This window comes from Falco naumanni, chromosome 1 (genome assembly GCF_017639655.2).
Source record: "Falco naumanni isolate bFalNau1 chromosome 1, bFalNau1.pat, whole genome shotgun sequence".
NCBI lineage: Eukaryota > Metazoa > Chordata > Aves > Falconiformes > Falconidae > Falco > Falco naumanni.
Genome location: NC_054054.1, coordinates 56,698,189 through 56,713,638, shown reverse-complemented (window position 1 = coordinate 56,713,638; position 15,450 = coordinate 56,698,189). Strand labels below are relative to the sequence as shown.

At 43.2% G+C, this 15,450-nt stretch overlaps 1 protein-coding gene across 1 annotated transcript in view; it reads left to right on the top strand.

The window, feature by feature from the left end:
- The first annotated feature begins 12,976 nt into the window (after nucleotides 1-12,976).
- The window catches only part of GABRG1 (gamma-aminobutyric acid type A receptor subunit gamma1), a 58,517-nt gene continuing 56,043 nt past the window's right edge, over nucleotides 12,977-15,450 (top strand). The window contains exon 1 of the mRNA XM_040594936.1: nucleotides 12,977-13,242. Within this exon, the coding sequence (XP_040450870.1) occupies nucleotides 13,151-13,242 (92 nt within the window). The 5' untranslated portion in view covers nucleotides 12,977-13,150. The remainder of the gene's footprint in view (nucleotides 13,243-15,450) is intronic.

Genomic DNA, 15,450 nt, shown 5'->3' with positions numbered 1-15,450 from the left:
TATTTCCCTCAGAAAAGACGAAAATTTTCACATCAGTTTCCTGTATCCGAGGTGGAAGAGCTGTATGGGGATAAGGATGGACAATCTGCATGCAATATAATAATAATATACAACACTAATATAATAATCCAGGCCTTCAAGCCTGAGCAATATTTTGGGTTCCCACACAAAAGCAGGAATAAGACCTGAAACTTAAAACAAAACTAGAAAGTATTGGAAAGTCACTATTATTTAGAGGGATGAGGGCAATAAATGTTTCTATAGCCAAGGATGAAGAGCTAAAAATGGAAATGGCAGAAGGAAATACATGTAGATTATGTAGCTTGCACATACCTATCTCTGCTGTAAGAAACAGAGAGACTGATTTACTGTCTATCTAGAGAGACTAGATGGACAGCTTCTGACAAGAAAGAGGAAAGGCATCCTGCAACAGGTAAAGATACATTCAGTCCAGTGAAAGCAAAGAACCAGACAGGCACTTCACGATGAGGACAGAAAGCCTTCTGCAGACCCAGCCTGGAAACATCTTCTGTCACATAGATGTACGGACATAACACAAAAGCGTAGAAGCTTCTTAGTTTAGTATTTGGGTTTAGTTTATCTGTCTAAGATGATGAAAAACATGGAGAGGTACCATGATGTCTGTTACTATAGTTATTCTTGTAGCTAGCAGGGTGATTTTATATGCTGCTTCTGAAGAAGAAGAAATGCTGCCACAGGCATGTGTATGATGGAAGTGGGGAAAGCTTACAAACCTTCAGAGAAGCGACAGGCAGCGTTGGGCACATTCATCTATGACTAGAAGATTTTTCAGAGAAGTAAATCAGAAAAGTGTGTGTGGGGTTCTTTTGGTTACCTCTAGTTGGAAAAATTCTCAGTGATTACCATAGGTAGCATTAGCAGCATAAGATCTGCACAACCCTGATAAGTAATGGGGTGGGTTTTTTGACTTTTACCACCTCACAACCAAATAGCTGCACTGCGGAGGGAAGTGTGCAAGAGGTTTTACAGTGGGGCATAAGGCAGAAGGGAAACTCTGCTTGTACTGATCTTCCAGGAAATGAGTGCACTCTACTAATTTTTCAGAAACAGTAATTACCAAGATCGCCATCTACAGTGAACAACATCTGAAGGAGTAGGAGGGAAGGACTAGTCACACAGCTAAACTGTTCTCTGTGCAGCTGAGAAAGGGAAACTGAATCCTCCAAAAGATAATCACCTCCCTTTCCATGGACTACACAGAGATCCTGGGAAATAAATCTCTTAACCTAAGCACTTCAGAGCACATCGACATCAATTGTATGTTGCATTTATCTAGTCACTTGCTAAACTGGCATCTTAGTTCTTTACTTCCCAGGTGTTTAACTGTTAAAATAGTGATAACATTATAAATATCTCTGCTTTCATGGGGACAAATACAGAAAAAAAGTTTTGAAATACTTTTATATTGGGTGGATCAATGCAGAATTGCAAATCAGAGAGCTTGACGTAGTTACACAACACCGAGCTTTCTAACAGTAGTCACCTACTTAGTTACTGGCAGAGTAAGAGTAACAAGAAGTCATTTCTGCTGGTGTCTTCAATATGAAGAAAAATTCTCATAGTGTTGTGGTTTAATGTTATTTGCTTATGTTAGGTTTAATGTTGATGTATTTTTCAGATTCAGAGGCAGTAGAAATGTCTAGACCGAAAGAATGAGTTGGGCTTTCTCATAGGTAGGGAGACACTGTGCAATAGGATTACATGTGCTGTATCTATTTTGCAGGTAAATAGATGTTCACAAGGCTGCCAGTTCAGGTGCTGTCTGCACAAACCCTAAATATATTGGATCTATATCTACAGCAGCATACTCATTGTTTCTTGCCTTTTCTTTATTTCTTAAAATCTCTAGAAAGGTAAACAAAAAAGCCACTAGATTAACTAGTTAATCTGTATAAAATAGGAGATATAAAATATCAGGAGGGTCATCAGCATGATTTTCTCTTACTCTGATAGGAAAATTACTATTAAAACACACCATCACAATTTACAATGTGAGAGTAGTGCTTGTGTGTATAATAGTTACTTTACTTTTTCTGGCCTGTTGATCCCAGAAGCACTGTAGCATCGCAGTCTTAGTGCCATACCTATGGCTGAGAGGACAGGACCACTGCAAATGGTCTTCCACGTAAGCACTCCTAAGGCTTATGTGCTAATAAAGAAATACGGTAGCTTAAATAATTTAGGCTAATAAATCAGTTTAGTTTTAGCTTAGCACTTGGCTACTGACATAGTTTTTTCTATTCTCAGGAGCATCATTCCATTTGTAGACACTGATATTAATGAGGTTAAGTTTTGCCTTCCTGATGATAAGCCATAACTTGGACATAATCACCTTGCTTTCCCAACATACCTACATACCGTAAACCATGCGGATGACTTTTAAAAAAATTATATTTTTTTCTATGGATAGATTAAAAAAGTAAGATTGTTTCAGTATAACATATATTTTTTTTTTACCTAGACTACTTCTCCAAGGAAAATTTGACAGTATTTCACAGAGCATTCTTAAAGGATAAAAGCTTATACTGCTATCTTGAAATGCCTCTGAAAAGAACAAAAGGCAATCACAAAAACATATTTTAGGTAAGGTTACATTAGGTACATTCAGTAAGATGTCCCACCACTTTATATTATCAAAACTCTATCCTGCAATTTAATCTATAGATTTATTTTCAGTACATTCTTAATCATCAAGGGCTGGAATAGGATTAATGAACTCATCTGCCCTCAACAGATGCAGTGTGTAGGGTCACCAGGTTGTCACAAATCTTGAAGATGATATGCTTGTGAATAGGCAGCTTACTCAGTCCAAACCAGAAACAGGTGCTCCTGGCTAGGACATTCACATAAGGCTCCAGCAAGAACACTTAGGGATAGCAAGAATCTCCATCATCCCAAGAAGGCAAGCGGCTTCGCTTTTAAGGACAGTTTTCAGTGTTGACTCACCATGACAAAAATGTTCTGTGATAGCTATTTGGCACGGAACTACACCTCTGCTATTAAAAAGTATTTTGCAACTGCAGTAGGCTCTGGCAATCCCTGGTATTTGAGCAGTTATGACTCACTTTATCTGGGTCTTACACAGGGACTACTGCTTGGCATAACGTGGCAGTGACTCAAGGACAAGCGATAGCATGAATGTGTCTTATCCATTGGTGCTACAGTTATTCCAAGGGGCAGATCTCATTCTGTTATGGACCCAGTCTGCAGAGCTACAACAAAGTCTGGAACTAGCTGAAAGCAAAGTCTGTCATTCTTGCCATGATTCACCTAGAGAGTGTAGCTGGACTTCAGGTAATACCCACAATCCAGGCTATAAACGTCAAAACCTGGAGGCAGGGCTTTATCAGGAGATGACATAAAAATTTACTGGAAGAAATTTGTAGAATAAGCAAAGGCAAGCAAGGTTCAAGGCTTGCCTTGACTTGAACTTGCCTTCAAGATGGACACAAGGCTCTGCAGGAAGACAGCATTGAAAAGACTGATGGCCTTTATATTTTTTTGTCTTCTTTTTGGTTTTTCTATAAGGTTTTCCACTAAAACCCTACCCTTTTTACTAAGTGGAGTGTGTGCAGCCACCACTGAAATTTAATGAGGTCATTTAAGAAATTATACAAAGTCACCGATATTCTAGTAGATACTTTGAAGAAATTCTGTGGTAAGAAAAATATAGATTGGGAAAATGGAAGTGAGGGCACGGTTCTCTTAAAATTATCTTTTCTTAGCAGAAACTGTGTGATCCAGGAGGAGCTGCAATCTCTTGTAAATAGACATCCAGGGCATAGTATTGATCTGGAAGGCAGTGGAGACTATGATAAAGAGCTGTGGAAGATGGATGGTGGAAATTCCTCAGCTATGGCACACACTGTCAAATTCTGCACAAAAGGTAGCCTCTACTCAACACCTGTCATAAGCCTGTGACACACTGAGACTCGTGGCTATTAACTTACTGCAGTCCTTGCCTTACTTCCTAAAGAGGAAGGCTAGCATCTGGGTGGACAACATTGTGCCAGGAGCTAATGAGTATTTACTGCTAAAAAAGGATTAGTAGTTTAGAAGAAATATTTTAAAGTAAAGGAACTGTGGAAAAAAATAATTAGAACACTAATTTTAAATTACATTTTATTTTATTGTATCAGATTAAATTATAATGATATTTTTCAGACAAAATAAATAATCTGTTTTACATAGCTAACACAAAGTAGTAACTGAGGTAAAGCTTCGCAAAAACATGCAATGCTCTATCTGCTATTAGGGAAATCAAAGGCTAGCATCCAGAGTATCATTTGCAATACAGCTGAAGCAAAAGGTAATATGAGTATCATCAGCCTGGGCAGTGGAATTATTTTAGGAGATACTTTCAAGAGGATGGTTGAATTACACCAGGGAAGGATCATATTTAAGAATAATAGTGATCAATGATACAAACTGAAGCAGCTGTTCCATTAGTCTCCAATAAAAAGGGTGAATTGGTATTGATAAACATAACCAATAATGACCTTCCTCAGAGCATATGATAAACCACAAGTTAATTCTTCCACTTTAAAAAATAGTTGTTTTCTATGTAATTCACTAGAATTGTCTCTGCACAGAAACATTTTTTGTCATGCTGGCATGATGAATTTTCATCATATGCAGATGCTAGAATATGCAAGTCAGTAATTGAAGACAACTGCAGAAGCAAAAGTTTGTCTAGGCGCAAAAGCCCTAAGACCAAGGGTCTTCTAGTCCTACTTTCTGGTACTGTTTGAGAGAGAAAAATGCTCCTCTCTGGGACACGTTAAAAAATATAATCAAAGCACTTTTATATTGATGATGTAATGAAGTAGTTTTGAAAACATATCATGAATTACATCTTTAAAAGATTAGCAGACTTCTGCATTTTGACACAGTGGACTATGCATTCCACTAATAATCCACACTGTCTCAGTGCTGCTTAATGTTGATGTGTTTGATAGCAGCAGCAAATGATTACTGGTAATTAACAGCACTTTCTTTGCACAATCTAGTGAGGACCTGTCATGACACATTACTTAGGAAGGCTGGGGTTCCTTTTCTTTTTTTCTCAATAATGAAGCTTGGAAGCAATGGTGGGTTTACATGATGTATTTTGACCTATTCCTGTCACTGCAAATAAATCTATTGACCTGACAGCTAAGTTTGTACCAAACTATATTGTAGGACAGTTCTGTCTGATTATATAGTGAATACTTAATAACAATTAAAATAATCTGAAGCTTGGTCAGATCTCTGTTTGTTTCCCTAGTAAGCACAGGACATACTGATGATTGTGATGTATTGAAAATGGGAGTTAAAGATTTGTTTTGAAGTGAGCTATGGTAACCAATAATGGGAAGATGGAAAAAGAACCTTAAGAAGAAAGATGCAAAAGAAAAGGAGAAAATCAGTGCAATTTCAGAGAACGTATACTCTCTGTAAAAGGCAGAAAAATACAATCAAATACACCAAAAAGGAATGTCTAAATATGTCAGGCTTTTGTTACAATTGAGGGGTCTAGAAGTTCATTAATAACAATTATAGAAGTTCAGCAAGTGACATAATATATTGCAGAGGGAGTGTTAATGTTCTGGACAGTGTGGTATCACCCTTCACTTAGATTTGCTATGGGATTCTGTTACCAGGAGTTTAAATAGGCATTCTGGAGAGAATGTTTTTCAATTATCAGACAGACCAGTCTTATGAAGAGACCTTTTATATCTTGTGCTTTGCAGATTAAAAAACTTCTTATACTCTAAGGAGGATTGGTCAGCATAGGGTATACTGAAAAGCCACTTTCAACTTTTAACAAAGGCTGAGCCAAGTATCAACTGAATCTTTTTGAAACTGGAAAAAGTACAGACCACAGTCTTTTGCCTGCCCCATTATTTTTCATTTTCACATGTCTTTGCCCTCCTGATCTGGCTGGAACAGTAAGTTCTCACAGCAGCTGGGTAGAACAGCTGTCCTGTTAGCCTCTAACAAAATAAGACCAGACAGATAATCAAATATTAGTCTCCTGAGAGCAACCTATAAACTGTGAAAAAAATCTTGTCCTTACCATTTGCAGGGAACTTCCATCCTATCTGGACACAAAAGGAATCAGCAAAGAGAAAAGAGTTCTTTCTATATGATTTCAGAATATGGGAGCACCTACACTGGTAAACTGGTTTGCCACAATTCATGCCAGGGACCTAGTCCTCTAATAATTCACTGTGGCTCTGGCTACATTGCCAAATACTGAGGTGAAATAGAAGCAGGTCTTCAGAGGGAATCGGATGGCACTGAGAACACAACACCCACAGTATGTGTGGCTTTGGGAGGAGGTCTGCTTTAGATTAGCACTAATCTAGTCCCATAGACTGAAGACCCATTCGTGCTGGAGCACAGTAGGTTCCAGCACTCCTGGAAAGCACCTCCAAAAAGATGCTGCAAGCATCTTCATGTGCTCCAGAGCTGCTCTGTTATGCCAGCTAAAGCTCAGTAGGTGGAGATTATTAGAAGGCTGTCCTGGTTTCAGCTGGGATGGAGTTAGCTTTCTTAGTAGTTAGTACAGTGCTGCGTTTTGGCTCTGATGTGAGAACAATGTTGTATACGCACTGATCGTTTTAGTTGTTGCTAGGTGATGTTCATACTAAGTCCAGGACTTTTCAGTTTCTTGGGCCCTGCCAGTGAGAGGGCTGGAGGGGCACAAGAAACTGGGAGGGGACACAGCCAGGACAGGTGACTTGAACCAACCAAAGAGGTATTCCACACCATGGGATGTCATGCTTGGTATATAAACTTGGGGAGTTAGCTGGGGCAGGGGGGATTGTTGCTCGGGGACTGGCTGGGCATCAGTCAGCAGGTGGTGAGCAGCTGTACTGTGCATCGCTTGGTTTCCTTTCTCCTTTGGATTTTATCTTTTTCCCACCTTTCCATTATAACTGTTGTTATTTTTATTGTTCTTACCATTTTATTCTGTTTAAATTATTAAATTGTTCTTATCTCAACCCTCAAGTTTTACATTCCTTTCTGATTCTCCTCCCCACCCCTCTAGGTGGGGGGAGTGAGCACGTGGCTGCGTGCTGCTTGGTTGCCGGCCAGGGTTAAACCACATCAGAGGCTCACTTTGAAAGCGCGCTCCTCGTTTGAACTCGAGTGACAATATATATAATGTAGTGTCCATACATTTGCACCACTGTGGTTCACTGAGTTGAACTATGTTGCTTCCTTGCCAGGGATAGTAAAGCATAGCCTGGAGAAGAGCTTGAACCAGTGCTCACCTCCAGCCCGTGACGCTGAGGCAATCTGAGCTGGACTTAACTTCCTAAATGAACTAGAGTGAATCTTGGTGCCCCAGTCCCCTGTAAGACTCCTTCCCCTGTCTGCAGCATACAGGTGCCTCCTACTTGCAAGTGTCTCTCTTCTCGTCAGTCACCATATTCCCTAGCAAAGTCTGCTGCCTTCGAAGTTGTCTGGTGACAGATGGGAAATGGGCTGTGCTGAGAAAGCCAGCATCCTGGCCTCCATTCTCTGGGAAATTGTCTGAAAGGTGAGGAAGAGGCAAAGATAAAATTGTGCTGCTAGGGGGAAGAGGAGGGACAGACTGTGGATTTATGCTCTGTAAAACAGAAAGGATCAAAATGTATGTATTTGCTGTTTTCTGACTGATGTTGAAAATACTTGGAGGTCTAGTGAAAGGCAACAGGGAATACCTGTGCCTTGAAGTCTGTACCTAAGCGCTTCAGCCTAGTTACCATAGATCTGACTACACTTTGTTTTTCATTTCATCATAGCTTAAATGGAGAAGAAGGGTAACATGCTAAATGTAAAGGATTATCATCTTATAGTCTCATCTGTTCCCCTCTCCCTTGGATGCAACGATAGGTGCAGTCTTCTCCTTTCCTACATTCGTCATTCTCTACTTGAGATTACTTCTCTCATTTAATTTTTAAGTGCCGACGAAGTCGTACTGTTAGTAATCATTTTAATGAATAACATAAGTGAGTGAGCAGTTAAATCAATGTATCGGAGATGAAATCTTAATTAAAATGGTATTTAGCTATGGGAAGTAAGAGTTTTATAATTTATTTTCTATTAAGATGTTGACTGTTTCACTGAAAGCAATTATTTTGTGGTTTTAATCACAATATGAAAGCTGCACTGAAGTTCCATTTCTGCACCTTTCTGTCCTCCTCCCATGGAAATCCATCACTGTTGTATTTAAAGGTCCATTTTAAAAGGCCAGTGCTAAAATGTTTTCAATAATTTTCTTTGTTCTTGAGATATTATTTACATCTATTGCAACTGTAGGCTACTGTGCTGTTTAGGATACCTTTCTTGAATTTTATTGAAGAGTAAACATTCGGGTAGGATTAAGCACGATTATGTGTATGTAAAACCACTTTCTCTGAATTGCCCTAAGAAGTTTGGAACTGTTTTCATTTGGGCTGCAGGTTTAAAATAAAATGCAAGCATGCAAGTCACACTTGCATTCTTCTTGAAGATGTCCCTGATCATTGCAGGGGGTTTGGATGAGGTGACCTTTAAAGATGCCTTCCAACCCAAACTGCCGTATGACTCTATGAATCTAGTGGGTGAGGTACACACAGGAAATTGCTTTGTGCATCCACAATTAAGGTCTATGTTTGTAACTTCACCAAAAAAGTCTTATGTAAATTTGAATCTACCGTTTTGAAGACACGGCTGCAATGATCCTTGAGCTCTTGTTATTGTATATGCTTTTTTTGGGTGGAGCACAGAACACCATAATACTTTTCTCATCCCCTCCACACACTGCATGGCTTTGCTCTCAGCAGCATTAAGTGCTCTTTACAGAACTATGTGAGTGAAGACCATCGGTTTCCCTCAAGCACAGTGAATGAAGATGGGCCACCCACTAGGGCTAGATTTTCAAAGCTCTTTACGCCCTCAAAGTGCTATGCAGGCACACAAACCTGCCATCAAGTTTCACATGTTCCTGTCAGGAAAGTAGTTACGTCTGAGAGCAATACAGCAGATGTGTGATGTTAACTATGTTTTTAGGTTCCTCTGTGTTCTTGAACAATTAAATTTTGAAAAATCAAAATGCTTTTCAATACTAGGCTCCCAGGTGAAAAATATTAGCTAGGCTTTTTTTTTTTATTTTTTATTTTTTTCCCTCCTCCTTCTAATTGCAATTTACCTTTAAGCATGAAAATTCTTTCTCATGTCATTTTAGATGCATTGCAGATTGTAGGTTACTTGAAGTTGAATAGGTGGCTTCCAGACTGGCAAACACAAGCTTGTGGTAAGTGCCTTTGCTCCTTTTACAGTGCCTGAGGGTTAGATGTATTTTAAGGAATCCAAATCAATTCTTACGCTTTTAAGAAGTTAGGAAAAGGATGATCAACCCTGGCTGTTTTTTATATTACATTTGATGTGATCTTGCAACCCTCAAACCTGGAGGATAGAGAAAGATTTCAGATGAACTTGGGCAGAATTTAGGTGCTGCGCTGCTCAAACTAGTGCTCTTCTAGGTGTTTGTATGGGTGCTGCTCCTCTATGGTCCTGGAGAAATTTCACAGTTAAATACAGATGCTTTCTCTGGATCTTCCAGTATTAGGTAGCAGCAGAGTTGAGAGTTGAGATGTGACTTTACATTTATGTACTGAAAATTTTTACAAATCGAACCTTTGAATTATTTTTTTTTTCTGTTTGCCAACATGCAATCACTTCCCACTTTATAATTAATTTTCTATACTCTGATGAATTAATCAGTATTCTCAACCATTTTTTCTATAGACTTAACCAGACTGAAACTTTAACCTGTAAACTTTTCTACTTCCTACCTTTTAAACCATAACTTCAGTGAGGAATCAGTTAAATAAAATCATCTCAAGAGCAGATGCATAAGAACTCGCGATTTGCCTTTTTAACATGGAAAGTTAACCACTCTGACACAGTAGTCTCAAGCAGATTCTGGAAGATGCCATTACTGTCCTACTCACCCCATAGTTATGCAGCTCCTTTAACAAATAACTGATGGATTTCAAAAGGTTTTGAAAGACAGTGAATTATGTAGCCCTGTTCCTCTATTCACAGACTCATTAAATACGACTGAAAAAGTTAGAGACAGTGGTTTTCCTTCGCAGAAGCCATTCTGGATTGTGCCTTTTTAGAAATAATAGTGACTTAAATCCTACAGTTTTGCTTGTATATTAACATTGTTCAGTTTGATGTTTCTGAAGTGATATGTAGCAGGTCTGCAATGCCACTGTTGTTCCATTTCTTCACCTCTCCTCTTCTTTTAAAGATGGCCCTCCTACTCTCAGCAGGAGTTGATTTTAACTGAGAATTTAAACATTGTTGTTAGGTTAGCTGCTCCAGTACCAAGTGGCTGATGAATATCAGCAGGCCTTGGTAACCCACTGTCTTTTAGTTTATTACCCTGCATCAGCATCTCCTTCTTTTGACACTCATCTAGGTAATTTCCCTAGATTTTCTTCAATATCCTTTTTTCCATTTCATAACTTTCCTTTATTGCTTCATTTGTTCCTTAGGAATACGGACAATGCATCTGAGATGCTTTCTCTTCCTTCAAATTTTCTTCTAGTAGTCAAAGAATTTTTATTATTTTTGTTTCCTGTTTGCTTTTCAGAATGTTTATTCCCATTTTTCTTCTAGTACTTACTCATGGAATAATTTCTTCTCTAGTTTTGGGAGGGATGGATTTCTATTGCCAGCATTAAAGCACAAAGACAATTCAGATTTGGGACTATCTGAAACCAGCTTGTCCTGATGCCATCCTTAGTCCTGTGTCATTTGAGAAATCTCATTGGCACTGATTTTATTTTAAATTAATGGCACTTTTATATGCCTTAACATTCTAAACCCAGAAATCAAGTGCAAAAAATTAATTTTCTCACTATTCATGTGCATGTTATTTTAGCTCTAATCCTCCACCTCTCTCAGTGCTAGCAAGCTGCTGGACCTACACAGGGGTGAAACAAAGTGTTTTTTAATAGGTGCTCCAAACTGCTCAAGTAGAAAAACATCTTATAATCCTGTAAGTACCCTTAAACTTCCTACGTCAAACTTTCTCAGTAGTCACGTTAATTACATAATATATTTTAACGGCAGGATGAAATTTTATAGACTAGTAAGAGTTTTAATGGCTCCATAAACATCAGAACGCAAAGTCATAAGAAGAGTTCATCACATATTTTGCAAAATGCGGTCCATTTGACAGATCAATCCGTAATAAACCTAAGGACCGTGGCTATTTTCAGGGCAAAAGGACCTCCCAGAGAGAAAGGGACTTGGGGACCGGCTGTGCTTATTTTCTTGCTGATGGGGACAGCAATCCTGCTCCTTGGAGCCAGTGCCACCAGCTGCAGCAGGGAAGCTGCTTTGGCACTTACTCCATAACAAATGCATGTTTTCTCCTCTGAGTTCATGCCTCTGCCGTCATGCTAGGACGCTGCCCGCTGTGTTAATCCACCAATAAAGAGACCTCAGGTCACACAATAGTATGTGCTTTTACCTTCTGCCAGTACCCCCAGGACTGGCTATTAATTTTCAAGTCGTTGAATTTTCACTTAATGTACTGCAGCTTTCTGAAGCGTGGTGAGTTTCTTTAACCATTAAAGCAACTGTAAACTGTATACGTGAAACCAGATGATGACGTGTAAAGAAGCAGGAGAACCCGAAACAAAACACTGCCTTTCATCGGAATAACCACTGAATGGGGGATTATTTGCGTATCTGTGCAGTTACATTTTCACTCAAAAGGATGGTGATGACGACGACGATGAAACGGTTTGCTCCTTATGCTGAGTATCACGCAGCGCAGGTTACTCCAAGAGTGCCCCATTGAAAGCTGCAAGCAGGGACATCTCCGTGGCCAGGGAATTGGGTTGGGAAGAGGTTCAGAGGCCACCCGACCCTGAAGCCCTGCAAAGAAATACGCAGTATTCGAGCGCTGGTCCCTCTGGGACGCAACCGCCTGGCCCCGCCGCCGGCGGAGAGGGCTCCAGGGGCGCAACCGCCGGTGGGGCTCCGCCACCGCAGCTGCTTCTCCTGCCCCGGGGTTGGGGTGGGGTGGGGTGGGGTGGGGTAGGGTGGGGTGGGGGTTGGGGGGGGGGGGCGCTTAGGCTCCCCTGCAGGTCTCCCGAGAGAGGCAGGAAGAGGGAGCAGCAGAGGGGAGACAAGAAGGGTCTCCTTGGGGTGGGGGTGGGTAGGGGGGAGAGAAAGCGTTTTGCATGTTGTAGCAAGCCGCATTTTGCAGCGCAGCACCACGCACCGTCCGCTTTCTTCCCCCTTCACCCCCCCCGGGGGCGCTCCGCGGCCGCGCAGAGCCGCCTGCAGCCTCGGGGCTTGCGCGGCTCCCGTTTCTTGGGTGCGCGGAATTCCCGCGGCTGCACTTGCGCGCCGAGCACCCCGCCTGCCTCAGCACGGCTTTAGGGACCGCGGCTGCAGGGGTGGGCGCCTTCTCCTGGGGACGGACGGGGGGCCGCAGGGTGCCCCCTTCCCCGCGGCTGGCGCCGCCCTCCCCGAACCGCGGTGGTGCCGGACGCGGGGCCGCGCAGTCCCCGCGGGTGTCCGCGCACGTCGCCCAGCGCTTCTCCTCCCGGCTGCGGGTCTCCGCTGCAGGGCCGAGAGGCTGCTGCTCTGCTTGGAAGCCGCCCTCTGAGCAGCTTTGAAAAGAAAAAAAAAATTATAGATGTGTGGCTTTAAACGTATATTTACCATTTCATATATTATGTATATTTATGTGTATAGATAAGATATGTTTTATTTCCCTCTTCGGAGAAAATAGCAAATCAATGCCACCCTTTCTCCTAAGCATGTTTTCCTTCTAGTAAGGGAGGCTCCACCTCTGCTAGGGACGGATTCGCCCAGCAGTTTTTAGGATAATTTATGGAGCAACCTGATGAGCCTATTGGGCGAGTTGCTCGGTCCTCGCAGAGTGGGTTCCTACCTGTTTGGGTGTTTTATTTATTCCCCCCCCTTCCCCTCCCCTCCCCCTCCCCTCCTTCTGCCTGCCGTGTGCCGGGGGGGGTGGGGGGGGGGACGGTGGGATTGACAGGGTCGCTATTCCCCAGCCTCTCCGGAGAAAACTCGGGGAAGGGAGAGCGCCTTCGCGCTCATGGATGCGTGGGGGGGCCCGGCGCCCCGCTGGAGCCGCCGCCGCGGGGCCCGGCTGCTGCTGCTGCTGCTGACCGTGCGGTTGGGGAGCGGGTGAGTACGGCGGGGACCCCCGCACCGGCCCCGGCCCCGGCCGCCCGCACCCGCCCGGCGGGTCTCGGCTGACCTACGCGCCGCGCCCTGGGCTGAGCTCGGGGGGCGCCGGGCGGGCTCGGGGAAGGGGAAGGGGGCGGGCTACGCGCCGCCAAACTTGAAAGCCCCAAAGGTGCCGGTGCTCCGGCGGCGGCTCCCGCGGGCGGCAGCGGGGGGAGCCGGCACCGGCGAAGTAAAACTTCAGCCGCATCCCACTTGCTCGCTGAGCGAGTTGGCGAGTCCGGGCTCAGCTCGGTGCCGGAAAAAGCGCGTGTGCCCCCCAGCCGCAGGGGGCGGCCCGGGGCAGCCGGCTGGCGGGGGTGCCCTGCGCCCCGAGGAGGAGCGGCGGGGGCTGCCGCCCGGCACAACCAGCTGCCCGCAGCGCCGGCACCTCCTCGCCGCCGCGCCCGCCGGTTGCCGCTGGGAGAGGGGCTGGATGTCGGCGGCGAGCGGCTGCGCTGCTGGCGGCTGCTTCGGGAGAGCCCGGTCCGGCAGCTGGCGGCGGCGCGGGGGCCACCTGGTCGCGGCGGCCCCTCGCTGCGCTGCCCGCGGTCCGGGCGCCCTCGCCGCGCCGGCCGTGCCGCTGCGGGCCTCGGCGTGGGGCGGGCCGCGCCTCCCTGGGCCGAGGCTCTGCGCCAGCCCCAGAAGTTGGAAACGGGTGTTTGAAGGGAGAGTTACAACATGCATCGGAAGGGCTCCGAGGAAGCAGCGGTGTGGTGCTGCTGTGTGCATGTGTTATCGGTACCCGTAACAACTTAACGACGAGCAGTCTGATCGTTCAACTCCATTAATAAGTCAGAGCTAACCGAACCATTCCACAGGTTATGCTCTCGTAAAAATCACAGAGCTGTACTGAAGGGGTATTTGACTGTTGCCCAGCGTGTCCTTCTTTTTAATGACAGACCAAATTATTATTCTAAGAGGATGTACAAATGTGTAGTAGAAAGGCTAGCAAAAAAAATAATTAATAGGTCTGTTAAACATTTTTTAAGTGCGTCAGACTCCAGACCCCTTCCCCATACTGAATGACGATTTATTAGCCTGTGAGAAGTGTGTTGATCTCATTTCATATCTCATCTCTCATCTTCAGAAGGCTGCTGTGTTACCCTGGTCAGAAACACCACTGATCGTACTTTTCTTAATCTGTGTCTTTTCAAACCTTGATTTATTATGATAATGTTTTTCAAAAGCATTGATAGAAATCATCCCAGTGCAGTTGTGCATCTTCAGAATGTTTCCTAATGAACGATGAATATTGTACCTCAGGTATGGAAGAAATTATCAAGTGGTTTGAGAGAAAAGAATATGCATGCTAATTTTGCAGTTCAAAGACTTAGTTACAAAGAAGGAGGACTACCTAAAAAAAAATTTAATTTTTTTTTGTTTGTCAAAGTGTGGTTGTGATTGCAGGACTAGATGTAGATTATTATGTACACATCTCATTAACAGTAACATTTATAAATAAGTTGATAAGAAGTCTTCCATGAAAAAAAGAGGTAACTTATATGCATTATTTTATTTTGTGTTCCAGAACATCTCAGATAAAATGGAACCTTTGTATAAATATCCATGTATCTGAATCAACTATTTCCAGGCTTGCCTTTCATTTAGAGGCTACATGGGAAAATGGTGGTTGAGAGGTTTTTCTTTTTGCCTTTTATTTTTTGACCACCTATGGACATGTTTTCAGATCCCGATTCTCTGAAATGTAGTGCATGACAACTTGGGGGGCGGGGGGGGGGGGGGGGGGGGGGGGGGGTTGCAGGGAGCTCAGGAGCTGTAGCGCCCTTTAGCAGCCTGCCACAAAGTAGGGTGGAAATACTATTTCTGCTTCTCTGGATGTCTTTCTGTAGTTTCAGCCCAAGCTTCTCCTTGAAGTTCAAGCTAAAACAGAGAAGGCATGCTGTTCTCAAGAACAGATCGGGTTGCACCAATTCTGGCTGTTTTTCTCAAAATATCTTGCAGGAGCCAACACACCTTTTCAACATACACTTTTAAAAGGTTGCAAATTGCGTCACGTTTAGTATGCATTTATGCACCAAGTAATTATTTGTGTTGAGTGAATAAAGTTACTTCAGGTGTAAGAAATGGAGCTAAAGCCTAAGCAAAGACATGGGAGGTTGAGTCCATCTTTTTTAAAAATAGTTTATCCTTTTAATGAACTGCTCC